The 26,933-nt window shown below is 47.9% G+C and overlaps 10 protein-coding genes across 10 annotated transcripts; 6 read left to right on the top strand and 4 right to left on the bottom strand.

Moving 5' to 3' along the window:
• The first annotated feature begins 166 nt into the window (after nt 1-166).
• Nucleotides 167-1,667, top strand: F5Y00DRAFT_228054 (DNA-directed RNA polymerase II subunit RPB11). Its single transcript, XM_048006574.1, has 4 exons — nt 167-393; nt 727-791; nt 845-955; nt 1,010-1,667. Exons 1-4 carry the CDS (start codon nt 377-379, stop codon nt 1,219-1,221), a joined length of 405 nt encoding a protein of 134 aa, XP_047868334.1. The 5' UTR covers nt 167-376; the 3' UTR covers nt 1,222-1,667.
• Nucleotides 1,557-2,102, bottom strand: F5Y00DRAFT_258811 (LSM domain-containing protein; the record flags this gene model as incomplete). Its single annotated transcript, XM_048010768.1, has 6 exons — nt 1,557-1,592; nt 1,645-1,708; nt 1,774-1,801; nt 1,862-1,900; nt 1,965-2,021; nt 2,078-2,102. 6 exons carry the CDS (start codon nt 2,100-2,102, stop codon nt 1,557-1,559), a joined length of 249 nt encoding a protein of 82 aa, XP_047868333.1.
• A 225-nt stretch (nt 2,103-2,327) lies between these two features.
• F5Y00DRAFT_228050 (ribonuclease H-like protein) lies at nt 2,328-4,548 on the top strand. Its single transcript, XM_048006573.1, has 3 exons — nt 2,328-2,657; nt 2,750-3,705; nt 3,754-4,548. Exons 1-3 carry the CDS (start codon nt 2,578-2,580, stop codon nt 4,347-4,349), a joined length of 1,632 nt encoding a protein of 543 aa, XP_047868332.1. The 5' UTR covers nt 2,328-2,577; the 3' UTR covers nt 4,350-4,548.
• Nucleotides 4,549-4,722: 174 nt separating this feature from the next.
• F5Y00DRAFT_228048 (WD40 repeat-like protein) lies at nt 4,723-6,634 on the bottom strand. The gene is made up of 2 exons (XM_048006572.1): nt 6,369-6,634; nt 4,723-6,305 (listed from the first exon to the last, which is right to left on the bottom strand). The coding sequence occupies exons 1-2, from the start codon at nt 6,487-6,489 to the stop codon at nt 4,954-4,956; spliced, it is 1,473 nt and encodes a 490-aa protein (XP_047868331.1). The 5' UTR covers nt 6,490-6,634; the 3' UTR covers nt 4,723-4,953.
• A 199-nt stretch (nt 6,635-6,833) lies between these two features.
• Nucleotides 6,834-9,042, top strand: F5Y00DRAFT_195064 (DNA polymerase alpha/epsilon subunit B-domain-containing protein). The gene is made up of 4 exons (XM_048005240.1): nt 6,834-7,003; nt 7,072-7,381; nt 7,433-8,396; nt 8,516-9,042. The coding sequence occupies exons 1-4, from the start codon at nt 6,957-6,959 to the stop codon at nt 8,734-8,736; spliced, it is 1,542 nt and encodes a 513-aa protein (XP_047868330.1). The 5' UTR covers nt 6,834-6,956; the 3' UTR covers nt 8,737-9,042.
• A 105-nt stretch (nt 9,043-9,147) lies between these two features.
• On the bottom strand, nt 9,148-10,665 carry F5Y00DRAFT_273817 (uncharacterized protein; the record flags this gene model as incomplete). The annotated part of the gene is made up of 1 exon (XM_048013244.1): nt 9,148-10,665. The coding sequence occupies one exon, from the start codon at nt 10,663-10,665 to the stop codon at nt 9,178-9,180; it is 1,488 nt and encodes a 495-aa protein (XP_047868329.1). The 3' UTR covers nt 9,148-9,177.
• A 1,502-nt stretch (nt 10,666-12,167) lies between these two features.
• F5Y00DRAFT_228045 (uncharacterized protein) lies at nt 12,168-13,968 on the top strand. The gene is made up of 2 exons (XM_048006571.1): nt 12,168-12,524; nt 12,583-13,968. The coding sequence occupies exons 1-2, from the start codon at nt 12,345-12,347 to the stop codon at nt 13,228-13,230; spliced, it is 828 nt and encodes a 275-aa protein (XP_047868328.1). The 5' UTR covers nt 12,168-12,344; the 3' UTR covers nt 13,231-13,968.
• F5Y00DRAFT_195046 (uncharacterized protein) lies at nt 13,482-14,882 on the bottom strand. The gene has a single exon (XM_048005239.1). It carries the CDS (start codon nt 14,357-14,359, stop codon nt 13,733-13,735), a length of 627 nt encoding a protein of 208 aa, XP_047868327.1. The 5' UTR covers nt 14,360-14,882; the 3' UTR covers nt 13,482-13,732.
• A 5,868-nt stretch (nt 14,883-20,750) lies between these two features.
• F5Y00DRAFT_273814 (uncharacterized protein) lies at nt 20,751-23,110 on the top strand (the record flags this gene model as incomplete). Its single annotated transcript, XM_048013243.1, has 2 exons — nt 20,751-20,983; nt 21,112-23,110. Exons 1-2 carry the CDS (start codon nt 20,853-20,855, stop codon nt 23,108-23,110), a joined length of 2,130 nt encoding a protein of 709 aa, XP_047868326.1. The 5' UTR covers nt 20,751-20,852.
• A 1,034-nt stretch (nt 23,111-24,144) lies between these two features.
• On the top strand, nt 24,145-26,738 carry F5Y00DRAFT_251350 (fungal-specific transcription factor domain-containing protein; the record flags this gene model as incomplete). Its single annotated transcript, XM_048009816.1, has 5 exons — nt 24,145-24,427; nt 24,612-24,766; nt 24,830-25,037; nt 25,115-26,614; nt 26,644-26,738. The coding sequence occupies 5 exons, from the start codon at nt 24,145-24,147 to the stop codon at nt 26,736-26,738; spliced, it is 2,241 nt and encodes a 746-aa protein (XP_047868325.1).
• Between the last annotated feature and the right edge of the window lie 195 nt (nt 26,739-26,933).

Here is a 26,933-nt window from a genome sequence, read left to right as displayed (position 1 = left end):
ATTTGCTGATATGAGAAACATTGAATCATTGAAAGTTAAACGACCTGTGGCTCATGCAACTCAGTACGTATCATTTATACCGATATTTAGCCGATTGGCCAGCCAGACGCGCTTTGACCTGGCTCAGGTACTTGGAATGAACCCATTCATTCAATGTTCATTCATTCATGCATTCATTCATGACTTGAACTTTTCAATCTTCAATACATATTTCTCGCTTTCGGTTTCTTGCTTGCACCTTGACTCCGTCTTGTATAACAAGAGCATTAACGATACCTGCGTTAGCCTCATCAGTAAACATCAGTAACAATTACGAATATTTAGGTCGAGCCTACTCGCAGTTCTTTCTATCCCGTTTTGATAGACAGCCGCCAAGATGAACGCGCCAGACCGGTAGGTGATATTTCAAAGCTTTATTATCTTATCATCCTCTTTAGTGCTTCTCTATGTCTGTAATTTGGAAGGTGCACTGGAGCAGTACAGTATGATTCTATGGTTTGCAAGGCGCATAATTGCCTCCTTTTCCCTAAGGATGGCCTGCAATTAGGAATAGCATCAGATCACCCTCTTTACCTGTGCCTCTGTACTTTCCAACTGCTCTACCCGTCTACCCACCAATTCTACACCACATAACCGTTTAATATGGAACCCTACTCGGAGTCCTCTAGAATGGAGCCGTTAGAATATCCCCTGTTAGTTTATGATCAAAAGCTAACTAACGCCTAGTTTCGAGCTGTTCCTCCTCAACGAGGCCTTAGACGAGAAAAAGATCACCGAGAAGCCTTTTGCTGGTAAGTAAATTTTGTCTACACTTAAGGGACCTAGTAGTGCTGATGAATACTAGGCATGTCAAACACCTCGGATTTCATCATTCTCAAAGAGGATCACACTATTGGCAACCTGCTTGCGGAGCACTTCAAGCAGCACCCCCACGTGATGATGGCCGGTTACAAAGGTAAGCAAATTTCTCGTAATTATCTTAAAGTTTGGGTTTCTAACCACCACATAGTTGCCCATCCCAACGTCCCCGAGGTCTTGATCCGTCTCCAGACCGACGGCACAGTTACTCCCCGTGAGGTGTTCATAGATGTGTGCAAGCAGCTTGTAGCTTCTCTCGGGCAGCTTGCTCAGAACTTCACCCGAGAATACGAGCTCCGCCGCATGGCCACCGCGGGAGAGCAGGACAATAACTCGGGTGGCGGTGCTAACGGGAAGCCTTGAGCGTTCTATTACGGCGGCATACATTCTCATGATGCATTTTGGACGGGGTTGGTCGGATACCAGGCGTTACGGTTTTGCTTTCATTTCAACTCATGTAAAAAGGCAATTTGTAATATTCTAGGGACACAAAAGAATCATTCGTCATGCAGACTAGGACTAGGACCTCCATCTGGGTCATCTTAGCCGCCATAATTCCATTGATTTCCTAACTCCCTGCTCACTCGTCATGATATACGAGGCACATGCTTCTTAGTACGTTAGTTCAGTATAGTCGTCGACAAGGAAAATGCAACCCTGATTCATCAGACGATATCCCATATCCAACCTCGTTTTCATCAAGCGGCCACAGGCCCTTCTCCTCCCGGAATCAACTGTAGGAAGTAATAAGCCTATGTGTGTATGCAATGATGCCTTGGTACATACCATGCATATATTGTTACCGTTTAGTAAGATCTTGGAGAGCTTCGTATGGTTTCCAGAGTAATCGCTGTCTCAAATTAGATTTTGCCCCAATCATGTGATATCGTGATATATCATTGGCGATGTACATACAACTCAGTTACATCTTCTAGGACCATGTCTAAACGTTTCATCAGTTTGCATGGTACAGCGAAAGAGTCATATGTTTTTTTTTACTTACTGACGTAGTCGTCAAATCCCAGTAAGGTTCCGCTGAATTCTAGTGGTACACCTTGTCAGTCATGGTCTGGCCTATTTCAGGGCGCACGGATGAATATATGTACCCTTGTCACCCTTCATGATAACCCATATCCTGGAGCCGACACACTTGTCGATGAGTTCTGTGATGCGGGTCAACATTGGTTATTTGAAATATATAGTTCGAAGATTTACGTACCTAATGGTAGAAGCTGGGATGCCATGTCGATATATTGGTTTAGTATCGAGCAAAGAGTGTTGTTGTGAAAGTGAGAAGATACCTTAGATGTATGGACGGCCTCGGGCTAATAGCGTTTGCAGGTGAATTAGGTAAGTATTTAGGTAAGAGGTATCTAATCCGTAATCCGTAAATTAAGTCGGGATAGGACAAGAAAACTGATCACCTGATGACGGGTGCTGGTCGTGTAAAGAGATGACTCAGCAAAAATCAGCCTACAACTTCCCTGCAGGATTGAACAACAAGCCAAGTGGATCACTAAACCTCCTAAAACCGACAGACCGACATTGAATTCGACTTGACTCCGTTTATACTTGAGAAGCACTAAGTATTTAAAGCAACTCCCACTTTTACTCGCCCATTGCGACGCGTCTGCCTAATAAAGCATCCGCATAATTTACACTAAGCTACATGGTCATCATGGAGCAGTGTCTTGACACATGGGAGCCAGTTAATTGCCAATGATGTCTTTTGGAAGTTCAGAGATCGCCGGAAATGCCTTGAGATCTTCCAAAGCCTTGCGCATGAAACTCCCCTTGCGGTTCGTCCGTCCATCTTCTTGAGTACCTATTCATAATTCATATACATGAAGACGAAAGGAATATTCTTATTAACAATGCTTCATCCCTCTAGCCGTTGGGCAGGGCAGGCTTTGAGAATGACCGCCACACCACCTAAATCTCAAACATGGAACCCTGCTCGGGGCATCTCCTTCTCACCCGTTGCGCAGTCGCCAAACTTGGCGCCACAAGACTCAAATGGCTTAGATGCTTCTCTATACCCGAAAATTGAGAAGCTATCGCCGTCGGTTGTAAAGCGTAAAACGCGGAAGGTGAAAGCAGTTACTCTCGAAGCAACTGAAACTATAGATGAGATTTCCGATGCTGTTCTCGCAGATGAGCAGACGGAATCATTAAAGGCAAAAGCCTCTGACAAGCCTCCCATTGCTACTTTGCCCTTTAAAATGGTGGATGACTTATTCTACGCTGCTAAAAAGGCACCCGCTGGCACGGCTGCTTCATATTGGTCATATACCCAGTACCGGGGAATAGGACAAGACGGCACAGAGCAGAAGGTTAAGGTCCACTACTGCCGAAGCAGCCATACCATGGAAAAGGTCTGCAAGGAATACTTCTCGCATGAACAGATCCTTGGCTTCGATCTGGAATGGGCCGCCGACTGTTATAAGTGGCAAAGCCTCAAGAAGAACGTCTCTTTAATCCAGCTAGCGAGTCCCAGCCGTATTGGGCTCTTCCACGTCGCTCTTTTTCCCAATACAGATGATATGGTCGGTCCCTCGTTCAGGGCTATTATGGAAAGCCCATATGTTACAAAGGTCGGCGTTAGTATTAAGGGAGATGCAACGAGGATACGCAATTACCTGAACGTAGACTCGAAAGGACTCATAGAGTTAAGCCACCTTTACAGGCTCGTCACTTTTTCTGCCGAAGGGCGCCACCGCGAAATTAATAAGAAACTTGTGCCCCTAGCAACACAAGTAGAGCAATATTTACATCTACCCCTTTACAAAGGTCAGGACGTCCGGTCAAGCGACTGGACGAAACCCCTGAACATAGACCAAATCACTTGTAAGCAAATACATTCCACCTTCCCACCCTCAAGCTAATAGCATTTAGATTCTGCATCAGATGCCTATGCCGGATTGCAGCTTTTCGCTACTCTCGACCATCACAGACAACAGCTGAAGCCTTGCCCGCCTCCCCCATATCACGCAGAGCTCAATCTTCCTATCCGGTTAGCAGACGGGTTAGAACTCTCTACGGAGGACGAAACCGTCGTTGAGACGGTGGTAGAGACAGTCGTCGAAGCGACTGCGACCACAACCGCAGCCGCAACCGTGAAATCCAAAACCAGAGCCTCTAAACGGTCGTCGGCTCCCAAGGACTCCCGAATCGAGATCGCCGATGACCGCGTCGCACGGTACCGCGCCACGCATCCCGAGGCGCGCGCAACCCTCCCGCAGCTTCGCGCGTATTTCATGTGGCACAACCAGGGCCTCGATCCCCAGACTATAGGGCAGCTGCTACGAGACCCGCCTCTAAAGCCCAGCACAGTTGCTAGCTATATATTTGCCGTGATCGAGCATGAGAGGCTACCCGTAGATAAGGAGCGGCTCAACGAGGAGACTGCGGGCACGATTTCGTCGAACTTGGTGTGTTTGCGGTGGCCGTATGCCGCTGCTATCTTAGGTCTCGCGGAAATGCCCGCTTGATTTAACTGATTATAAACGCGGTGGATCTTTGGATGTTCGAGCACGATAGTTTTGATCTTGTTGAGTTGAAGGTCGGAGATAGGACATCCGGAAAGAGGGGGTTTTATATAACAAAGGTTGGAAGCGTAGCTAGTATTTGTGTACAAGTCAAACCTATACTCGATGAGAGTTGATGAATAGAACGATGTCATGCATGTCATAACCAACGTAGCCCATACGAAGTGGCCGACGGACACGTCGAGGGTGACCAACTTAACTGTCGTCTACGCAATTGATATCACAATAACACTACCACACGTTTAGAGCTGAGAAGAGCCCTATACACAGGCAATTCTTACGCTCAGGTAGAACAAGATCTCATTTGAAGTATAGATAATACCAGCATATATACTACTTGTATTAGATCTACGCGGGGGTATACATACAATACACACCTTAGGTAAATACCTACTCTTGCACATCCATCCGCGTTTTCTCTAACTAGATACCTAGGTATAGCCACCATTCTCACCATTCCCACCATCACCCATCGACGTACCTAACTCGTCCATTCACTCATTCATTCGCCCACTTCTATTCTTGAAAATAACGCCTGAACTGGCGCCTAATCAACCGCAAGCAGATCCCTCCCCCGATTAACCTGCACCATCCGATCCTCCCCACCGCTAACGATCCCCCAACTGCGATCCCACGCCACGCCAAACACCTTGGCCCCTCGGCCCGGCACATCGCTGCCGCCCTTGCTACCCTTCCGGCTCTCCCGCTCAATCACGTACACAGACTCGCTGACCGCCCCCCCGCCCTCGGCCCGCGTCCCCGCCCGCGCGCCCCGCAGGTCCCAGATCCGACACGTGCCGTCGTGCGAGGCGGAGACGAGGCTGTACTCGTTGTCGGGCGACGCCGCGACGGCAGTCACCATGTTCCGGTGGCCGCGCAGCGTCATCACCGAGGTCGCGGCCGCGCCGGCCCGCGGGTCCGCAAGCGTGATGTGGCGTGCCGAAGTGCCTGCTGCGAGGAGCGCGCTGCTGCCGCTGCGTCGGATGGCGCATAGCGAGAGGAGCGGGTGCGAGGTCGTGATTACGTTTTCGACTTTGCTGGTGGTTAGGTCGATGGTGCGGATGGTGTGGTCCTGGGACGCGGTGTATGCGATAGTCGCATCGGCTGGGTCGAAGAGCGCGGCGGAGGCGGCGGAGGTATGGGGTTGGGTTAGAGAGAGGGGGCCGCGTTGGGGTGCTGAGGAGGCGATTTTGCGCTTCTTGGAGGAGGAGGCGTTGGCGCCGGGGAGGAGGGCTGCTGGGGCCGCGGGGGCGTTGGATTTGGATGTTGTCCAGAGGCCGATGGTGCCGTCGCTGGCGGCGGTTAGGATGCGTCCCGTGGGGCCGTGGACGTCGAGAGATTCGATACCGGCTTTGTGTCCGTATAGCTCAAGCGTGGGTTTCAGAGTGCCAGAGAGATAGTCATCGGCCTCGGTGTACTTCCATATGCGGACTGTGCGGTCGAGCCCGGCTGATGCGACCTGGGATGCGGATATGAATTTCGCAGACTTAACGCTGGCACTGTGGCCGCCTAGGCTGCTGGACGAAGAAGTCGCGATTACGTTCCCGGATTTATTCCATATTCTCAGCAGGCCATCATACGACGCCGACAAAATCCTATCCTGGCCCGTAACAAACTTCCCTCCGCTCCAGACGCCCGCGCGCGAGGTTTCAGACAGAACATCGACATCGCTAACCCAATCGTCGTGCTCGAAGCTAGCCTGAAAACTGGGCGGTATTAAGCTGCGGACGTACTGTACTGTAACTGTGGATTCGGCGGAGAGCCCGTTGGCCTTGAGGTAGTCCTCGAGCGAGGTGCGCAGGAAGCTGCCGTTGATGAGGAAGTCGAAGGGGATAGGAGATGGGGTGTCGAGCATCGACTCGGAGTTGAGGACGCGGGATAGGCCATATCGCTTGATATCTGTAAATTAAGTTAAGTATAAAGTATGATTTGGTATTACGATGGGAGGGAGCAAAGACGGACCTGCTGGCACGAGCAATTGGGTTCGACCTTCTGGTAATTGAAGATCTGGAGATGTCGTGGTGAAATTGACCCGGATTTGCTGGGGCTCAGCCGCTCCCGGCTGGCCTATAGACGAATCCATAATACTTTTATAACCGATAAACCTTGAATTGAGCGAATGAGTTGTAATTATTTCAATTTAAGGTGTGAAATATGGGTGTTTATTCAAAATCGTCGATCTTTCAATGCTAGATCTTTCGCATGCAAGTTGATGTTAATTCTTGGACTTTTTTTTTTCTTATCGATAGAATTGGGGAATTGTCTCCATCTGCTCCATTTAACTTCTAACCAGCCTTCCAGCACCCATGCTATCAGCCTTACCCCGCGATACAGGGGTCTTAGCCAATAAAAGCACGCATAATCGCTACCGGGCAGCTGTTAGAACCTTCTGTTAGAATGCTAAAGCCACCCTTAAACTTAAACCAAGCCACAGTCAATTAACGCCAAAAACGCGTCTTCGTTCGGTGGACGCGTCTTTCTGTGAATTTTCCCTATAACTACTATTTCTTCTAAACCTAGGCCGAGGATGTTAATTATAAGATCGTCACGATGACTACGCTAGATGATATCCCCGGAAACTTGCTCCGGAAGCCTTCGTAGGTCTTCGCAACTCTTCAATTCTAATAGACAATAGGCTATAGACTAGGTAACTGACAGTTCACAGGGGCGAGACGGGGGATGAGCTCCAGAGAGCTTCTTCGAATTACAAGCCGCTGCACTCCTTCAGGCTTGATAAGGATAAGCCTTATAAGCAACAATTTGCCGATATGTATTTCCTGCGGCTCACCAAGATCAAGCCTGCTGTCGAACAGCTCGCTTCTGCTGCTTGGGATGGCCAGGTTATCGGTGAGGAGCCGGTGAAGAAGGTCGAGCGGGTGTTGGATATTCGACAGGGCGAGCTATGTTGGGTTTCGGGTACCGTTTATATGGATATGCCTCTGAAACCTAATATCTTGGAAGATGTCTCGAAGGATGTACGTGATCGAACTTCTAAACCGTCTAACCCAGAATCTAACTCTCCTTAGCGATGGCTCTCAGCCCCCATCTCAAACAAAAAATACTACTCAGACGACGGTTCCGATGCCGTCACCCTCGAGGACGAGTCCGGCCGTATACGCCTAGTCGGCGACGTGCTGAACTCGGTACTCCTTGTGACCGGGTGCATCATCGCGGTTATGGGCGCCGAGAACGCGAACGGCGAGCTCGAAGTCATCGACCTGAAATTCCCAGATCTGCCCCCGCAGCCCAAACGCTGGGCGCTATCTAAGCCGCCCGTAGACACCAAGGGCGGTATTACGAAAGGAAAGGCCGAGGCTAGGGCCAAGGACCAAGAAGCCGAGATGACAGACGCCGGATCGAAAGGCAGCGGGCCCAAAATCGCCATCGTATCCGGCCTAGGCTTCTCCGGCACCGACGCCTCACACGCGATCGAGCTAAGCCTACTCCTCGAATTCCTGCTCGGCGAATCCCTCGACCCGTCCGCGCAACAAGAATTATCCCAGATAAGCCGGCTGATCATCGCGGGCAACTCCATCTCCCTCGAGGAGCGACGCCCCGGCGCCGACGAAGACATAACCGAGAAAAAGGCACACAAAAAGTACGGCTACGACAGCAGCGCGTACAACGCCTTGCCGTCGCAACTCCTCGACGAGTTCCTCTCCGCTCTGCTACCCTCCATCCCCGTAACCCTGCTCCCCGGAGCCCAGGACCCCGCAAACGCGAGCTTCCCGCAGCAGCCGATCCACCCGGCCATGTTCCCGCACTCGCGGCCGTACACGGCACCGCCTACGGCTACGGACGCCGAGCCCGGCTGGTTCGACAGCGTGACGAATCCGTGGGAGGGTGAGATTGATGGGTGGCGCGTGCTAGGGACCGGAGGGCAGAATATCGATGATATATTCAAGTACGTCGATAGCGATGATCGGCTAGGCATGATGGAGGCGACGTGTCGATGGAGATGCTGTGCGCCGACTGCGCCTGATACGCTATGTATGTCTTCTGCTTTGTCTTTAACTCTGTCCCCTATCCCCTCTCCCCTCTCCCTTACTAGAGTTTCCTTTTCTCCTTTTCTTTTCCCCTTCGAGAGCTAACCACTCTACGACATTTAGGGAGCTACCCCTTCCAAGACGACGACCCGTTCGTCATGCAAACATGTCCGCACCTATATTTCGCCGGCTGCCAGCCCGAGTTCGGCACCAAAGTCATACAAGGCCCAGAAGGGCAAGCCGTACGGCTCGTTTCCGTGCCGTCCTTTGCAGATACCCAAGAGATAGTGCTGGTGGATACCGAGACCTTAGACGTCACCAAGGTTAAAATCGCTGCCGTCTAGGAGACTACAGCCCGAGTGCGAAGTTAGGTAGGTACCTATGCTAGGATTATAACGAGTAAGACTTGAGGAGTCTCCAGAATAGGAAGCTCTCGCCGATGATATCCGTGTATAGTAGCCAAGGCTAGAGGGCGAGAAATCCAAGGATATTCACGGGCCAAGGGTAGCGACCATTTATCATATAACTACATAGATTTTGGGGGAGCTTATATGTCATTATAAAGAATCGATTAAACCTAGCGCGAGGCGAGACCGTAAGTCCGCCGAAAGAAGGTATTTATTAGGCCTAAGCCGTAACATGAAATCAACGTGTGAAATCAACGCGCATGCAAAAGTAACGCGTTGTGAGAGTTGCACAAGTTATATGCTCATAAGCAAGAAGTCCGTGGGTCCGAATGCATCGCCTCAGGCTCTTCAGAAATCCCCTAATCCGTCTCATCTTCCCTACTCAGACGAGGCAATCCCTTGATCCGAATCATCAGAAGTTTCCGACTCGTCGTCTTCGGCGATCATTCTAGCCAACCACTCTTGTGTATATTCAGCCCTAGCACTTAGACCTCTCCATCCTCGAGACGAGGCGGGCTCGGTGGCTTCAGTCCAGTCGTCTGGCAGTATTTGCATATCCATGCTATCCATGCGTCGCCCCCTTTTCTCCTGTCCTAGGAACTTCCAGTGCTCAGAACTCATGCTATCCCTTCCCTTTGGACAGAGTCTTGCCAGCGTTTCGATCGCCGTTTCGAGCATGTACACTTGCGACTTCGCACTCTTGACTTGTTTCTTAAAATAGGCCTCGGCACCCACCGCATCCTTGACTACGACTCCGTTCTTATCATCCTGCGCCTGTTTCTGCTTGTAGTGATACCGGAGATCAATTATGTTCTCGTACAAGTTCGCATCGCTATCTGTGGCTAGGATACGGAGGTATTGGACGTTAAGGAGCATAAGTGACTCTCTAGTAGTGGTGAAGTGGTTGAATAACCTAGCGGCAGGCACCTCGTTACGATCCTCAATCCCATTATTGAAGCCCATATTCTTCACCTGTACCGCCGGTATTTTGAGTGTCAACGTGTGAAGATGTGCTGGTTCGGCTAGACCATGGCCAGGAACAAACTTGCGGATAGCACTGCAGAAATTGCTAACTACTGTGCTGTTCAGGCGGTTCACTGGGACATTAATCTTGATATGACGCATCAGGTGTCCGTATTTATCAATAGGTATCTTGTCCTTGAGAAACACGCGGCTCATGATTCTTTCGGTCATCTCCAAATGCTCAGGAGGGTCGCGAATGTCGTAGAGGAACGTGTTCTCACCAAATAGGATACGAAGTCCTTCCAGCCATAAGGCACGGCACGTATAGAGGATTGCGAGGTCTAGTTTAGGTCCCCTACGTCCGTAGACTCGGGTCCAACCCCTGAACACTGCAATATCACGAGGAGAAACCAGGATGTACCGTAAGATATCGTCACGAACCTCGGTAGGGAGGCGATTAAGGGTGCCCATGGCTTCAACGGAGGTCGGGTTTTCAAGCCTAAGTGTGTCGAGGGAGGGTGGTTGTTCGAGATTTTTGTCTTTCTCCCAAGGAAAGAGGCGCGAGACCTTCTTTATGCTCCCATTTTTAAGGATTTTGGGACGCTTGCTCCTATCGCAGTCGTCGTAGGCCGCGTTGGCGGAGCGCTTTCGGGTTGTCCTCTGGGTCATAGGTAATACTAAGAGATCATCATCGGGGTGAGTCGGCAGTTCGACCATCTTGGCTTCGCGGCGAAGTCGATGCTCCTCCCTCGCACGAGCGGCTTCTTTCTCAGCAGCCTTTTCCGCTCGCTTTTCTGCAGCGGTAGGTCCATTTCGTTTGCGCGCGCCACAGCCAGGAGGAGCAGTCTTCCTGATCGCTGTACGTTTCCCTTTGCTAGAAGGCCCTGGCTTTTTAGGAGACATGCTGCTTATAACCGTAATTAGTTAAATGCAAAAACATGCAGAACAGAAACAGCGCAATGCGTACACTTGGGTGTTAAATATGCCGTAGTAACGTTATCTGAATGATGTCACGTAGGAAACGAAACAGGTTCGTAGACTGGTTCACTAAATATTAGGCCAGGCCGGTAGCAAGTATCTATATGAGTTAACGAAGGCGTCCCGCCTCCCCAAGATATCAAAGGGTAACGTATTGGTCTAGTAAGAGTAGGATGCCGGGGTAAATGAGGGAAACTCCTATCCTACTTGGCAACTATAGTTCTAGATAGGAATCAAATATAACTAATGTGTTTGGTGGAAGTTGCGGTTATTAGTTGCTACCTTGTATATCCAGGTTTATCATCGACGGGTAACAACTACCAGAGTCCAATTATAGGAAGTAGATACATAGGTAGGTAGCGAATATTGTAAATGACGAGGTTCAAGCGTTGCTTCCTAGGACGTAGGTGTATAATTTATATGTTTCCTACATAGTTATTTAGATATATAACTTAACTATTTCACATACATAACGAACTATGCCGCTAGGGATCACACAATATTATATACCTAAGACATCTGCTCTGCTAATAATGTTCGATCCGATTCAAGGTCCCCTTTTCTCGCCAAGAGTCTTTATGAGAGTAGTTGCTATATAAGATGCTGTATATTGTTAGTCCGTATTAGATACCAGCGTTATGGGTATGTATGTTTAAGTTTAAGCGTATGTTCTAAGATAGAAATTGCCAAACCAGTTTTCAATCTTCTTCGCTACTTCTTACTCTCACACGTACATGATAGAAAGTACACATGTGGTATATTAAGCGTTGGTACATGTCTCCAAGAATACATCCACGAGCCGTCTCAAATTCAAACCCATTCGGAAGGAATCGCAACATATCTAACAATATAAAGACCTAGTTTAACGCATGTAACCTCGAAATCTGACTTGGACGGAAAGTGATATAAAACCATCTATGATAACTGCCCTGTCCTTTCTATTCTAAGTAATTCTATACCTGAAGGTAGTAAGAAATATCACAATTGATATTTACAAGTTAAGACTAATATTGAGCCATATATTACGTGAAAATATTGAATTTCCCAAATGACAATCTTGCTGAGGGCTATAAAGCTGGTCTACTTGATTCCTTCGTCTTGGAAGAAACTCGGCAATAGCTTTCATAGTCCAGCTCCTTTAAGTGTAATTAAACTTTTTACAGCTCGTACTTATATTGCAGGTGGTAATGAGGCAGACACCAACGGTATTGGGGCTTCAATAAATCAGAAGAAGTCATAACTTATATAGGTACGTAAAGTGTACGTCGGTATAATTTGGTGGTACTTTGGGTATGTACTTAGATCCCTGCCATGACTTCTATGTAGGTACCTAGGTACAAAAAAGTAACAAGAAAGCTTGAACGGGTGCGGGGCAGAGCTAACAGCTAGCGTTAAGGATCTACTGATAAGATAACTGTACCTGTAACTTTTTTTTTTCTTAAACTTTCGTCGCGTGCAGTTTCTCACGATCCGATCTAATTGGCCGGCACCTGCTTCTGTCCATTTACTTATATTCACCTTGTCCTGCCGTCATTTGTTCTTCTCGCCCAAGACAACTTATTTCGCTTCAATTCAACTTTGCAACGCCTTGGGAATATAGCAAGATGGCCAAGGAACGAGCTGAGAAGCTCCACAAGAAGGCTGAAAAGCCCGAGAAGAAGGTTTCTAAGGACAAGGTGAAGAAGCAGAAGAAGGAAAAGAAGTCGAAGCGTGTAGATACGCCCGAAGAGTCTGACAATGAGTTCGTCAAGATAGAAGATACCCCAGCAGCAGCTGAGAAATCTGTGAGTATTTCTACACTCGAGACTTATGTGAATGCAAGACTTACGAGTTGGATTCCAGTCGGCCGAGTCCGTGTCAGAGGTCAAACCTAAGAAGGAGAAGAAGGAAAAGAAATCCAAGAAGGCCGCCCTCGAGGAAGCAGTAGCCGATAGAGCATCCAACGGCGCCAAACTCCCCGCGCGCCCCATCTCCAAAGACTCCGACTCCGATTCCGATTCCGATTCTTCGGACGACGACGACAACGGCGCAGCTCTCTTCGCAATCGACACGAAGCCCACACCCATCGACCCTAACTCCATCCCGCAAAAAGCCAACGACGCAGCAGACGAAGACGACGAGATGTCTCTGGACGGCGAATCCAAGGGCCCGAGCAAGATGAAGCCGCCGACGGGTCTCAACCGCCAAGCGCGCCGCCGCATCCGCCTGATCGAGAAGCAGCGCGAGAAGATCGCCAAGGACCTCGGCGCGGGCGCGGGCGCGGACGAGGTCCAGGCCAAGCTGGACAAGTGGGTCGAGGACTACGACAGCAAGGCGGCCGCGCGCCTCGAGAAGAAGCAGCGCCGCAAGGAAAAGGAGGCCGCGCGCATCCGCAACAAGAAGGGCAAGCTGCTGACCGGACGTCGCCTCAAGGAGCGCAAGAAGGTGCTTGATAAGATGGATAAGAAGGCTTCGAAGAGACAGGGCCTTTCTGCGCAGAATTCGGCGTGATTACCTATCTACCTAACCTACCTAGGTACCTATCTACCTTGGGTTTCCTTACTGAGTACCTAGGCAACTAAATATACCTACGGCCGTGGTATTTCTTCCCGGAACGATTCTGAGGCGTTGGGCGTGGAATGTTAAAAGCTTGTTTTGCTCGTCCGTGCATGTTTACGCTTTCTACAACGTGGTACTTTCTCAAGGCCATTAGGAGAGTGTTTGAACTGCGTTGCTACCCATGGTTCATTTATGACTTCTCGATTTTAACGGCGTGGTTATGAGCAGATTCCGAAGAAAGAAGGTCGAGGATTTTAGGTCATAGTTTTTTAACAGAGATGCGTCGTTTTATTCGCTCGGATTTTCATATACCTAGGCCCCCTCCCCCCCGGTCCCCCCCGGAAACCCGTGATAACTCCAGTCCACTATGTTCCCCTTATATGTATGCAGATCTCGTAATGTACAACTTGCTCGTTAATACTCTTGTAAGTCCGTGTCCATTCTCATAATCCAATTAAGCCTTCTTCGACTCGCTCTCCCTTTCTTTCTCCTTCTCATCATCACCCTCTTTCTTCTTCCCCTGATTCCACACTTCGGAAACTTGATCCGCAATCAGACTCCAGTACCCGCCGCCGCCCTCGCTCAGCGCCTCCTTCTCCCTCTGGTCCCTCTTCGCCTTCCAGTCCTCACCACTATCCCCCATCCACACCCTCTCCAACAGCCCCCTTTCCTCCTCCTCCTTCCCCCCCTTCCGCCGATGTTCCTCCAACATCCTCTTCTGCTCGTCCGTGAGGCCCTCCTGCGCCCGCCGCGCGCGCTCGGCCCGCAGCCGCGCCTGCATCTCCTTGGCTTTCTCCGGCAGCTCGGCGCCCGACATGCTTTCCAGGCGCTGCGCCATGCGCCGCAGCGACGAGGTGCCGCTGTAGTCGGCGACGAGCCGGTCCGTGCCCCACAGCGCGACGCCCCCGAGGATCAGGGCGCGCAGGTCTAGACGGCGGGGCGGGAGGAATAGTGCGAAGAGCGCTATGGGGGTTACGCCTAGCGCGACGTTGTGGACGAAGGGGTTGGCGGGAGGAGGTTGTGGGCTGGGGGTGGACTGTGGCGGTGCCGCGGATTGCGGTTGTGATGGCGAGGACGCCATTGCGTATTTCTATGTGTGTAGGTACCTTAGGTATGTAAGTGGTTTTTTTTTCTTTTTTTCGTTCGGGGTCTAAACGATTGGCTATGTGTCAAGTCGTTGAAGCGAGGGGATAGCGGGACGGTACGTGGAGGGGTTATGCGACTTTCGAAATTGCGGGCTCGTCGAGAGGGGTTCAGGAGCAAAATGTCGATAGAGCTCTATAGCTGAGCTGCAAATTAAACATTGGACGCCTTGCCGTTTTTTCGGGGAGTCGGCCAAGTATGTAGGTCTCTATCCTCGGTGAGTCTTGCGGGTTAAACGGAGCGCTGGAATGGAAGACGACGTCGGCGGTAGAGACAAAACTCCAGCGAGCTTTAACTTTTCTCTGCAGGGATTGGATTGTTGTTATCTGCCCTATCTAATCAAAGTTAGGTACATAGGTACCTAGATGCCGCTTGGTACACTAGTGGAACATGCCAAGGATCCGCGCTGCGGCGTGTAATTGGTTCGTGTAAGGGCACCTAAAATATTGTAACATTGATGGAAGTCTTGTATGTATGATTTATGTACTCGCTACTTACATAGTATGTAAAGATCGAGTTGCATCGCCGGACACGATAAGACACGGCATTCATCAACTGAGACATCAATAAGCAAAGAGCCGCATCCTTATTGTATGCACGTTATACGATAGAAATCACCTTCCTATGAGCCAGCACGAGGGCTTCCTGAGCCCATCCATCCGTCTAGATGTCTCGGTTCCTTCGACTGTCACGATCAATATTGCATGCGTACCTAGGTATGCTCCGTACGTTCGCCTATGTATGTAGAGTACGGCGACACTCCCAAGCAAGCAACATCAACCTCGAACACAGCCACGATATCTGATAACAGGTAGTTACATCAATCGGCCAAGTTTGAGAGATATAGTATCGTTGCCGAGGTAGCTTATAAGTTTAGGTAGCGACTATTGTAAGGCAGATTTTTCGTGAAACGGCGGACGCTATGACGATGAATGCAGAACTACCCTTACCTAACCTAAGTAATACTTGACGTAACTAGGAGGTATGTTACTTTTTTGTTTCGTGAGGGTGGAAAGTTTCAAAGATCTGAATTCCAAACGAAAGGCCGCATTGTGGGTCCCCCGCCTTATGGGATTTTTTTTTTCGGGCATGTCCGGGTGCTGCAGGTGCTGCTGCGCCTTGCTAGCGGTGCTTCTTATCTGTTCCATCTACCGACTCTTCGGTGGCCCACCGACCGTTGGCTTCCGCGTGAAAACACACAAAAAGTCGGTCACCACTAATCAGCCAAGAGCGGGAGAAAAGCGGAGACTTGCCATTATCAGGTATGTATGTACATAGGATCGCGTGGCTGCACAGAAGCTTAGAAGTTTCCACTTATTGGTGAAAGAGGCTGAGTCGACACAATTCAACAGTTCATTTCCTCTATGTATGTATTAGGTATCTCGGCTTCAGATTAATTCCCTACGTATCGAAGTAACTATTTTTATTAAGTTATACGTGCATCGTTGCCAATAGGTACCAACCCCGTACTGTTAGGTACCTCTCTTGCTTATCTACGGTTCGGATTTTGTCCTAACACTGAGCATAAAATCGCCATCCGGGTTCTAATTGCGACCATCTAATAAATCAGACTTCACGCGGGGTTTTTTGTGCCGATGTGTTATACGTTGCTGCTTGCCAGTCGGTGATACGAAATCTCAGTCCGGTGGTCTTAGAATTGGGGGCGGCCTAAGAATGTGGTCTCGCTACGATTTACATACATAGTGCCATTGAACGCTAGGGTTGCAATACCAGTAGAGCGGAAGTAAGTCGATTTGATCTCAGTACCACGTTGATAGCCTATCTGAGTCAGATCTGAGGGCCCCCTGATTACGACCCCGGGGGCATCATTCTCCAAGGACATAGCACGTAATTGGGATAGCCTCGGAAGACTATGCATGCGGGGTGTTGTACTACTATTCTAAAGGGCCGAAATAATCGTAGGTTCCTCTCTTTTGAGTATCATTGACGCGGCAACAAACAATAACCATGGCGAGGCTGTCGTATCGGTTTGAAGGGTCTGTACAGCAGAACGAGTTGGTGTCCTCACTTTAATACATGTAGGTATATCATGCGAGATACGAACAGAGTTCACATCTAACAATGTGACGATGGGTAGGAACGTGACGGTTTCGCCGGTTGTCGAGCCAGTCATCTTGTGGCAGTCCGAGGAAGCGATATCAATATGTACTGGCGTGGATGCCTAAACCCGTGAAATTTTTACCATTCGCGCCTAGACCTATTGCGCTTGTGTAAGTTTCACAGACTCGATTTTATTATTCGAGCCACGTCAATGTGAAATAAATCGATATCACTATTGGCTGCTGCGGCTAAGAGTCTTGGCTAACAGTTAGGTAGCCATTAGACAGTTAGACAAGCGGGGGAAATGGAAGACCTTGGTATTACACACGTAACCTAGGATGTTGTGTAAGCAACTTCTTATAAACGCGGTACGGCATACGATGTTATCGCAATGCCAATATAAAAATCTCATAGAAACAAGAGGAATCGGACAATCTCTTCTGCTGCCTGCATTGAGATTAATGACGTGTTATTGGTTGCTTCCATCCGACAAGAGACAAGACGTATAAGAGGTTCGGTGAATTCATGTTGCCGGCGGCCTATTTCCAAGTACAGGAAAAAGCCCCCAAATTTGTATATCGAAAGTTTTACGCCATTTTCCCTCTCGGCGCTCTTTTAATTGGGTGGTTGTAGTATTGTTCAACGACAGCTGCTCCTTTTATTGTAACTCTATAGTTGGAGTGCTATTGAACGCATCGAGTCTTCTCGGACCTTGATTCTGCATGCGATGTAGAATTCAATCGGTACTCTTTGATAGTATATAGTGGCGGCCTCCCCCATGATGCATGTAGACGCTAATGCAGTCTTCCGTAGGGAACGCTAGCGAATCAAGATATCAGACGTGGTTGCACTATAGGGCTGATGGACCAAGAATGCAGACGTCCAGTCTTCCGAATTGGCGTAAAAGATGAGACGGCTTTCATAGGTACCCTGCATGCGTTACCCTTGGCACTGATGAATTTGGTGGGGAACGATTGGTCTCAGCGTTATAAGTCTGCAGTTGGATGGACCACTAGGGAGATCATAGCTCTCTCGTAGGGCTGAATTGGTGGGTACGGATATAGTACTTGGGATGCTTAAGACCACATCCGGCACTCTTGGATGATTATATTCCGCAATATGCGGACCGGTTCCGCGAGCGAATGGGTCGAATAAATGGTGTTGACATATTCCGAAAGGATTGGTAACACATCAACTAGATGGCCATAAATCAAGGAAGAATGAGGGAGCGAAGTTACAGCAGCACTTAACACCTCGCAATATATACCGATGCTTCCAATTAATGACTTAGTTGAGGTGGTGTAGAGTTATGAATCGGGAGTGGAGGATGAGATGGGATGAGATGATGATCATGAACAAGCTCTTAGCCACCGGCAGTGTAAGATATTAAAAATTAATACCTAGTTACTTCGAGCTTTAACTTAAATAGTTCGATTACATAAGTTAAAATTTCTACATAATCTATCCCCGGATTTTTAAGAGGGAGCAAGGGTCCAAGTGCTTGACAACTCCTTTTTATTTATAGTTGCTAGGAATAATTATAATTGGACGACGTAAAGGTTTTGATTCAATAAAGTGGCCGTAGGGAAACTGTTTATAACCATTAAATACACGCGAGTTTCTTGTTTCCATTTAGGTATTATAACGTAGTTAGTACATCCGATTGTAGAATGTGGACTGTAGCCAAGGGGTTTAAGGTACATTACCGCGCCAGGGTGGAGGGCGGACATGATCTCAGGGATTGTGTCACCTTATAAGATTATTTTAAAAATCTGAATATTATTACAATATCCCGACATGATCACCAGGATAATATTGCATATCGAATCATTTCGAGTCTCCGTGATGATGTTGAATGAAAATAGCCTCATATTTGAAATAGTCTCAGGGATCATGTTGAATTTGTATAATTTTAGCTTTCTAAGATGATCTCAGCCTTCAACGATCTTAGCCTTTCAAAACGATCTCAGCCTTCAAAATGATCTCAGCCTTTCAAAATGATCTCTGGCCCAGGTAAGTACGACTTATTCGTAAGTATGACTTATTATACCTACCTCGAATTGCACCTGCCTCCCCTTATTGCAGCCTTATATACTGCAACAACAAGCCAGCTATTGTTTCCCGTAAAATCGTAGCAACGTAAGGCTTAGCTCAATCGTAAAGCGCGTAGACTTGTAATCGTAATTCTAATTGTAATCGTACTTGTAAACCTGTAATTCGAGCCTCAATCATAACAAGTAATATTCTGTATTTTCAACTATTCGTAATAATAATATGGTGCTATGTATAAATAAATACATGCGCTTATATGTTTTTTCTTTTCTTTTATTAGGTATACATATACCTAATAGTGTCATATATAATTTTTCACTTTATACATACTTATCCTTATAACGACATCATGTCGAGATTTTAAAATGATCTCCGGGACCATGTCGGAGGTACGTGACTATTCCAAAAAAGTAAGTATCTTATTTCTTAAAACCCTTATATTTTACATACAATCTCGGAACTTCGTGACTTTGTCTTTTTGAATACGATGTATTTTTCTATAATCATGTCCAATTCGAAAGAATCACCAAATCGCATGAGGGTCTCGTCAACAACATTGCTCATTTATAGGATCGTCAAAAGCTGGTCTCCTAATTGAAATCATTTCGAATCGTTAGGACTATCCCTGAGATCATGTCGGCCTCCCACGCTGGCGCGCTAATGTAGGTAATAATACTCCGATTATGTCAGGCGGAGAAAGGGTATGTACTGATGACGGTGGTATGATGGCTGACATGAGGCTTGACGATCCTGGGGAGCAAAACTCAATTGTTCACCTGCAGCAGGTCCCTGTTTTCAGCCAGCCGTCTTTTAGCCGACATATCGTGACACTTGGAATTAAGGGAATTTACATAGTTACATACAATTTCATTTCATCGCACTTTCTATTGATTAGGTTAAAACGCGATAATCATAATATGTAGTTATATAATAAGTTTATATAATATATAGTTACATAAATGTGTTGTTCCTTAAGGAGGTAACGATGCTGGGTTAAGTATTTTAAGTACCTTGTAACCGGATAGATAACAGCCCTACGGATAGACATGGAATCGGGCATATCGGTCGAAAAGCTCTTGGTATGGCGCTTATAAAGGAAGACCGGCTCAAATGGATGTCTCTTAATATGACAAATTACCGATAATGCCTTGCAGGCTTAGGTACCTACCTAACCTACATAGGTATGTATTGTACCTGTCCTTACCGAGTATCCTTACCGATACCTTAGGTAGCTTCAGCGTGTGTAACATAAGTTAGGTATGTCTAAAGAGGTACCTAACCCAAAACTCCCAAAGCAAAAAGACAATCCGCATATGCATCAATAATAGCACAGCATTTCTGATAGCGTCTTGGCCGGTTATTGCTATTGGTACATTTTTCATATATTTGTCTACTAAAGTTTTAGACCTTCGAATGCTCGATGTACCTATCTTGGTAAGTATCGTAAGTATCTCTCGGTCATCGAAGTATTTAGTAGGTAACCCTAATACGTCGGTGGGCTGGCTGGGCAGCGGCCTACATGTACGTGCTTACCGCATGTGAGGCAGGTACTAGGCATGTAGGTAGTAGAAATGATGTATATACAGAAGCTGTGCCGCAATCTAAGCCCCCAAATTTATTTTCCAATCCAGATCACCCTAACCTTTTTTTAATGTAGACTTTCCAGACTTGCCAGACTTGCCAGACTCGCCTAGCTTTTTGCTAGAGAACCCCCCCTTCCCCCGGCGAACTCCCCCTTGCCCCTCCGATTTAGAACTAAACCTTACCTTTAGAAATACTCATCCATCGACACCCCATATCTCCATCTCAATCCCCATCCCGTCCGCTCACTCCACCAAAAACAGACCCAAGAACGTGCAGAAACTCGTAGCCGTTCATCTCAAAGGGATAATTAAATCCACGCTCTCCTTTATTCTTCCCCTTCTTCTATCTTGTTTACCTTTGGTCACACAAAATATACCTATTCATTTGATACCCTTCCAGAAAAGAGTCTGCTCGGTCAACTCAAAAGCATATATATGCCTATATATATATTAATTTTAACTTATTCGCCATATTTAGTTTCATTCCTGTCGGTATACTCAAACGGTCAATGCTTCCTCGGTTCCTCCTTATTTGATCCTGCCCCAGCTCCACCGCTACCGCTTCACGCGTTCTTGGAATCGAAGCGCGCTGACTTAAATACGCCCCTTTAAGAAGGAATCGCCTTCGTTCTCACTTATCCTCTGTGCTATATTTCAGATTAGCCCCCTTTGCGTGGGCTCTGTCATGCAATCGGCCGTACCTGATTTTCTCAGGAGTAATTGAAGCCCTCGGAGATGAGCGCGAGCAATGCTCCACGGCCTAAACTGGCCCTGTCCTCGGCCGATACGACCCAGGTCCAGGAACGGCCGCCGAGGAGATGTCGTACCAGCAAGCCGAAAGTCAAAACGGGTTGCAATAATTGCAAGTACGTGTTTTCTGTTAGTTAAAACAAGACTGTCGATTTTTATATGTTACATTTTATCTCATATTGCCGATATGTGGTTATTAGCTGTATCTTGTATATCATGCTAAATGAACGCTCTACAATTCTAGACAACGACGTATTAAATGTGACGAGCAACGGCCAGCATGCACTCAGTGCGTCCGGTCTAAGAGGGACTGCACCGGCTATCCGCCTCCTCCGCGGACTAGACATACCGATAGGAGACTGATTGCGCCTGCGCCTAAGACTATCACAGGTGATGCTACTCCTATCACGCCAACGGACCATGTCATCCGGCCAGTTCGGTCCCAGCCTCAACCGCGGTTAGCGGTCGCGATGGCACGACCGGAACCTCAACAGCAGCTGTACGCCAAAGGTCTTACTCCCCCGCAGACACCAGTAGTACCTAGTTCATTAACAGTTCATCGGCCGTCTTTGCTTACCTTTGATCCGATAGAAGGCCTGTATTTTCAACTTTTTAGAGAGCGTACGGCTAGTGAGTTGTCGGGATTCTTCGACTCGTCCTTCTGGACAAGAAATGTTCTACAAGAATGCCATTCCGAGAAAGCTATTCGGCACTCGGTCGTCGCTTTAGGGGCTCTTTACAAGACATTGGAGAAAATGTCAGAGTCGCCGCCAAATTCACCAGCACCTGTAGTCGATCTGACAGATAATGCAGCCCGGCACTGGGAGGTCGCCTTTAAGCATTATTCATTGGCTCTGGATTCGATGCGGGTCATGACTTCTCAGGACCAGGCGTCACAGAGGATGAGTCTTATGGCAGCTGTGTTGCTAGCTTGCTTCGACTCGTTCATCGGTGACCATAAACTGGCGATTCGCCAAATTCAAAGTGGTCTCCGGCTACTAGAAAATCTACGTGCTCAGCGTAGAAATTCTTTCCTCCCTAAACCTGAAGAGCCAGTTGAACAGGATCTTGTTCAGATGTTTACTCGGTTGGCCATTCAAGCAAAATCTTACGACATGGCTTTCCATTTCCCCCAACCGTTCGTTATACGCCTTACTCCAGAGCATACCGAACACCCTATGTCCCCCCTCTCCGATGGGGGTTCACCGGCGTTAACGGCCCAACCACAGACTCCAGACATATTTCAATCGTTACTCGAAGCGAGAGTGGCATGGGATAATTTGTGCGAACAGATGATGAGATTTACGGAAAATATGTTCACATTTACGACGGCGATGAGTCCCATGGGCGTGCTTCCAAATTCTTTAAGACAGTATGGTACGGGTTTCGCCGATAGAATATCCGCCTGGTCTAGGGCTTTCGATCCTATACTATCATCTCGTATAATACCTGCGAAGAGCAGCCAAGAGAAAACCGCAATCGCTGTTTTGAAGATGAATCAGATCATGGGCGAGATTCTATTTTATATGACGTTTAGTGATACAGAGCTTCAATTCGATACATACCTACCGCAATTTAAGGACATTGTTAACCTAGCCGTGGAGGTTGTCGGAGATGAAGAGCGCAGGGCTGCTGCGAAGCGATGTCCAAATCCGGAATTTTGTCATCACCAACCGACTCATCCAGACGCCTTTGGTGGACAGTACACAGCTCGGCATATTAAGCCGAGCTTTAGCGCAGATCTAGGCATCGTCCCTCCTCTTTTTGTCGTTGCCACGAAATGTCGAGATTCTGTGACCCGGCGTCAAGCTATACAATTGTTGCGCACTAGCTCGCGAAGAGAAGGAATGTGGGATAGCGAGCTAGCGGCTCGTATAGGTATGTGGATTATGGAAATAGAAGAGGGCGATGATGGCGCCGATGATTTCGGACGCCCTACGTCGAGCTCAACCGATATGAGCAGACTTTCTACGGGAAGCCCCAGCGCCCTAACTGCCAGATCTCCTAGCTTTGGAAACGATATTCCCCTCGGTCCCGGCGGTAATGCTCGCTGGGCAGGTCGAAGGGAGAGTGTACTACTATCACCGCATGGGAGGAGGGTTATACCGGAGGAAAGGCGTGTTATGGTACGAGCTGTCGAGTTCGATCTTCGTGAACGTGTTGCAACGATTCAATGTGGCACACGAGGACTGATCCCCGGCATGCGGGACCCGCGAACACAAGCCACCAGGATTCGGTGGTGAAAATATATTTCGTCACTTAACTACCTAAAACAATACTGCAAAGTAATCAAAAGCTGGTCTAACTTGTGTATATTACCTTGTTTGCCTCCCAGAGGGGTTTCTACTTCGATTCGGATATTTGGGTTTACTGGCAGGACCATTCGTTAAAATACTACAAGGCTGGTTATGAGAAGAAGGAAAAGAGACGATTAATGTTGGGATGCTAGGATTGTAGGCAACAGGAAAATGATATTGTTTCTCGAATATCTATCTGTATTTTTGTTGGTGCCATAGCTTATTTGGGCCCTAAAGGGGATCTATTTGACGTTAACATTAATATGTGATACCACAAGGAAGAACAATAGGGCTGCCAACGTCTAGTGAAATGGGTTATGGTAGTGACATTCTTCAAAAATAGTATACTTCGTAGTATAGATATCAATCAAGTAGTTACCTATATTCTAATCGCAAGCTGTGTGACACTTACTTGATAAGAGACGCCGCAAATGTAAATCCTATAGGAATCCTATCCAGTTGCTGACATATCCCTAGGTAATCATAACCCCTAGGTTAGACCTTAATCTATGTAGGTATCTGCTATGCATAACTATAAGTATAAGCTATAAAATCTATCAACCTGTTAGGTACATTATCTTTTTACGTTTCCCCCCTTTTCAATATTTCCATTTTTCAAGGAGAGAGTAAACGAATAGTATAGATATCCAACATTCTTGTATTTCACTTCGATTGATTGGTCATCGCACGTGCCTAGAATGCCGCGCACTACGACTGCGGCTCAGCAAAATACCATGGACCAGAGAGCGCTATGATTCGTTTCATCTAACCAGGTTCACGTAATCGTCCGGAGACCACCCGTCGCCCTGAAATGCGAACTTAGCTCTGCCAGCTAATTTTCTCGGTGCCTCGCAGGTACATAGTATCAAAATCAACTTCGGGATTCCTCGGGTTTAACTTAATTCTTTTTTCCCCCAGCATCTTACGTACGAATAATCATACGTTAGTAGGACTCCGTACCGATAGAACAAAAATACAATATGCAAGCCGGTGCTTTCAGCGGAACAAGCGGCGATGACCCCGCGTCGTCGTCGTCGGCAGCGGGGGGTGGTATCGGAGCAAATGGTAATGGTCATGCAAAGCGAACGCGAGTTCTCCTTAGCTGTGCGCCTTGCCGCATTTCTAAACTCAAGTGCGACCGCACAACGCCGTGTGGCCAATGCATTAGAAAGGGTAAGCTGGAAGGCTGCCTTTATGCTCCGAGACCTGAGAAGCAGAAACCAGCAAAGAGCATGGCTGCACGTTTGAAGAGACTCGAAGGGAGTACGTATATACCTACCTACCTCCTATATATATATCCCGAGGTTACACACGCCCGGCCGTCCCGCTCCTTTCCGTCCCTCTTATAAATTTAATATACTACCTCTTTTATATCCCGAGAGTACTATATCCGAGATAGCTCAACCAAAGAAAAAAAAAGTAAAATGTCACTAAGACGTTGCTATAGTGGTTCGCGATATGATCGACACGGAGGGTTCTATGCCAATAGTTCCTACCGATAGGAAGGCGGGACAGGAACCGAGTGCCGGTGGGCTCCTCGTTCAAGGTGAAAAAGCTACAAATTATGTCGGCGGTACACATTTTATGGCTATTTTAGAGGACGTGAGTGCATCCCTTCTTTGAATCACCCACAGCGACACGTTAGTGACCGAGTCCACGTATTAGATCGAGGATCTTAAAAACTACTTCGAAGACCCACTCGATGATGGCGACGAGATCTATGACCCGTATGAGAATACAGGGCCAAATGAACTGTTGATGTTTTCACGGGGTGTTCCTAGGGATAAGTCGGAGCTACTGGCCCTCTTGCCAGAGAAAGCTGTCATTGACCGTCTGATAAATCGCTACTTCAACTCTAACAGTCCTTCTCAACGTGAGTTCTCCTAAAGAATACCCGTTTATCTCGAATGGACTTATTTTCCATTATGATTCATTACTCACTTTTTACAGACATTATTCACGTCCCTACATTCCTGGGAGAATATAACGAATTCTGTAAAGATCCTGACGGAGCACCTTTGAACTGGATAGCTATGCTCTACATGGTGTTGGCACTCGGCGTGTTCTTCTCTTCGTTTGCCGCGCCGCATGAGCTCGTGAGCGATTCCCTCATGCCAGCCATGGACAGGTTCAAACAGTACAGGGGTGCCGCTGGGTGGGCTCTGATCTGGGGGAAGTACTCTCAACCGAACTTTTATACGCTTCAAGCATTCCTATTATATGTTGAAGGGGATTTCATGACGAATCGCGATCATCGTATGAATTGTTACCTGCTTTCGTCCGTCTTGATCCGACTTATGTTGAAGATGGGTCTCCATCGCGATCCTAGCAAACTACCTAATATCACACCGTATGATGGCGAGATGCGGCGGCGTCTATGGAATATCGCCATTCAAGTCGAATTGCTGGTCGCATTCAATCTAGGTCTACCTAGTATGGTCCACGGAATCGAGACTGATACGGAGCTGCCGTCACATCTAATGGATACCGATTTTGACAAGGACACCAAGGAGCTGCCCCCAGCCCGCCCTGATACGGAATATACGTCGCTCACCTACCCGATCAACAAAGCGAGGATAATGCGTGTGTTTTTCTTGGTTGTTCGGCAAGCACATGCTCTCAAAGTCCCAACGTATGCCGAGGTCATGCAGCTGGATTCGCAGATCGAAGAAACATGGAACAGTATACCTTCACTTATGAAAATGAAGCCGATAGAAGAGTGTGTTATGGAAGAACCCGTCCGGATTATTCAGCGATTTGGTATCGCGGCAATATATCAAAAAAGTCGATGCGTCCTTCATCGACGGTATCTTGCCGAACCCGTACCAAAAGAGGAGCATGACTACTCTCGCCGAATATGTTTTGAGGCGGCGTTGGCATTACTAGACCTTCAGAATACTATGCACGAAGCTACTAAACCGGGTGGTATGCTGCGCCAGACAGGCTGGTTCGTTGCAGCATTAGTGGCTGTTAATGACTTCCTCTTGGCCGGTATGGTCCTCGCCCTCATGATTCAGAATGATAAATACTGGGAGGAGGGCAGCAGTCCCAGCTGGATAGCCCGAAGCTCGCCGCCATTCACCAAAGACAAACTCTTGTATCTGCTTAGGAGATCTTACAACGTCTGGTGCGATATGTCAGGTGACGCAAGGGAATTCAAGAAGGCTGAAGAGGTCGTTCGGACTATACTCCAAAGAATTCAGGCAAAACTTCAGATCGATACTTCACATTTCCCTAACACACCGCCGGATTCATTTAGGAACGAGAATACCGAGATGGCGGAGATGGCGGATTTGTCGATTAGCAGTGGCGATCCCCCGACAATATCCAGCAGCAATGAGCCTGGAGTTGAGAATTTTGCTGATTTCGGCGCCGCCACGATAAATACAACGGGCGCGGATGACATATCGAACTCTCCTTGGATGATGCAGAATGGCTATGACTGGGTAAGTCGTATCTGACGAGTTGTTCTCTTCCAGGCCGTGGCGAAATTGCTAATGAACCCGCGCAATATAGCGCTACTTTGATCCCATGGCGCGTGATAACGGACACGTCAATCCCGCAATACAGATGACACAGGACTTTCCCGACTTGTTAGCTCCAAGCGCATGGAACTTCCACCTATCGTAATTCCTCAGCAGGTAGGGTCGGAGATTGAGAACTTGACATAGTACACAACATGTTCCCCCTCCAAGCAGTATTTTGATCACCTTTGCAATGTGCCGCGAATGCAAAACCACGTCTTCTATCACCAACTCACATCTTGAAT

The sequence above is a fragment of the Daldinia vernicosa genome (genome assembly GCF_022497035.1).
Source record: "Daldinia vernicosa strain CBS 139.73 unplaced genomic scaffold F5Y00scaffold_7, whole genome shotgun sequence".
Lineage (NCBI taxonomy): Eukaryota > Fungi > Ascomycota > Sordariomycetes > Xylariales > Hypoxylaceae > Daldinia > Daldinia vernicosa.
This window is presented reverse-complemented; position numbering and strand designations above follow the sequence as displayed.

Coding starts and splice junctions, on each gene's coding strand:
- F5Y00DRAFT_228050 (XM_048006573.1), top strand. CDS start 2,578: ATGATGTCTTTTGGAAGTTCAGAGATCGCCGGAAATGCCTTGAGATCT. Junction 2,658..2,749: donor CGCATGAAACTCCCCTTGCG/GTTCGTCCGTCC, acceptor TCATCCCTCTAG/CCGTTGGGCAGGGCAGGCTT. Junction 3,706..3,753: donor GAACATAGACCAAATCACTT/GTAAGCAAATAC, acceptor AATAGCATTTAG/ATTCTGCATCAGATGCCTAT.
- F5Y00DRAFT_228045 (XM_048006571.1), top strand. CDS start 12,345: ATGGCCAAGGAACGAGCTGAGAAGCTCCACAAGAAGGCTGAAAAGCCC. Junction 12,525..12,582: donor CAGCAGCAGCTGAGAAATCT/GTGAGTATTTCT, acceptor GTTGGATTCCAG/TCGGCCGAGTCCGTGTCAGA.
- F5Y00DRAFT_228048 (XM_048006572.1), bottom strand. CDS start 6,489: ATGGATTCGTCTATAGGCCAGCCGGGAGCGGCTGAGCCCCAGCAAATC. Junction 6,306..6,368: donor CCAATTGCTCGTGCCAGCAG/GTCCGTCTTTGC, acceptor CTTAATTTACAG/ATATCAAGCGATATGGCCTA.
- F5Y00DRAFT_228054 (XM_048006574.1), top strand. Junction 792..844: donor CACCGAGAAGCCTTTTGCTG/GTAAGTAAATTT, acceptor GATGAATACTAG/GCATGTCAAACACCTCGGAT. Junction 956..1,009: donor GATGATGGCCGGTTACAAAG/GTAAGCAAATTT, acceptor ACCACCACATAG/TTGCCCATCCCAACGTCCCC.
- F5Y00DRAFT_195046 (XM_048005239.1), bottom strand. CDS start 14,359: ATGGCGTCCTCGCCATCACAACCGCAATCCGCGGCACCGCCACAGTCC.
- F5Y00DRAFT_195064 (XM_048005240.1), top strand. CDS start 6,957: ATGACTACGCTAGATGATATCCCCGGAAACTTGCTCCGGAAGCCTTC. Junction 7,004..7,071: donor AACTTGCTCCGGAAGCCTTC/GTAGGTCTTCGC, acceptor GACAGTTCACAG/GGGCGAGACGGGGGATGAGC. Junction 8,397..8,515: donor GACTGCGCCTGATACGCTAT/GTATGTCTTCTG, acceptor TACGACATTTAG/GGAGCTACCCCTTCCAAGAC.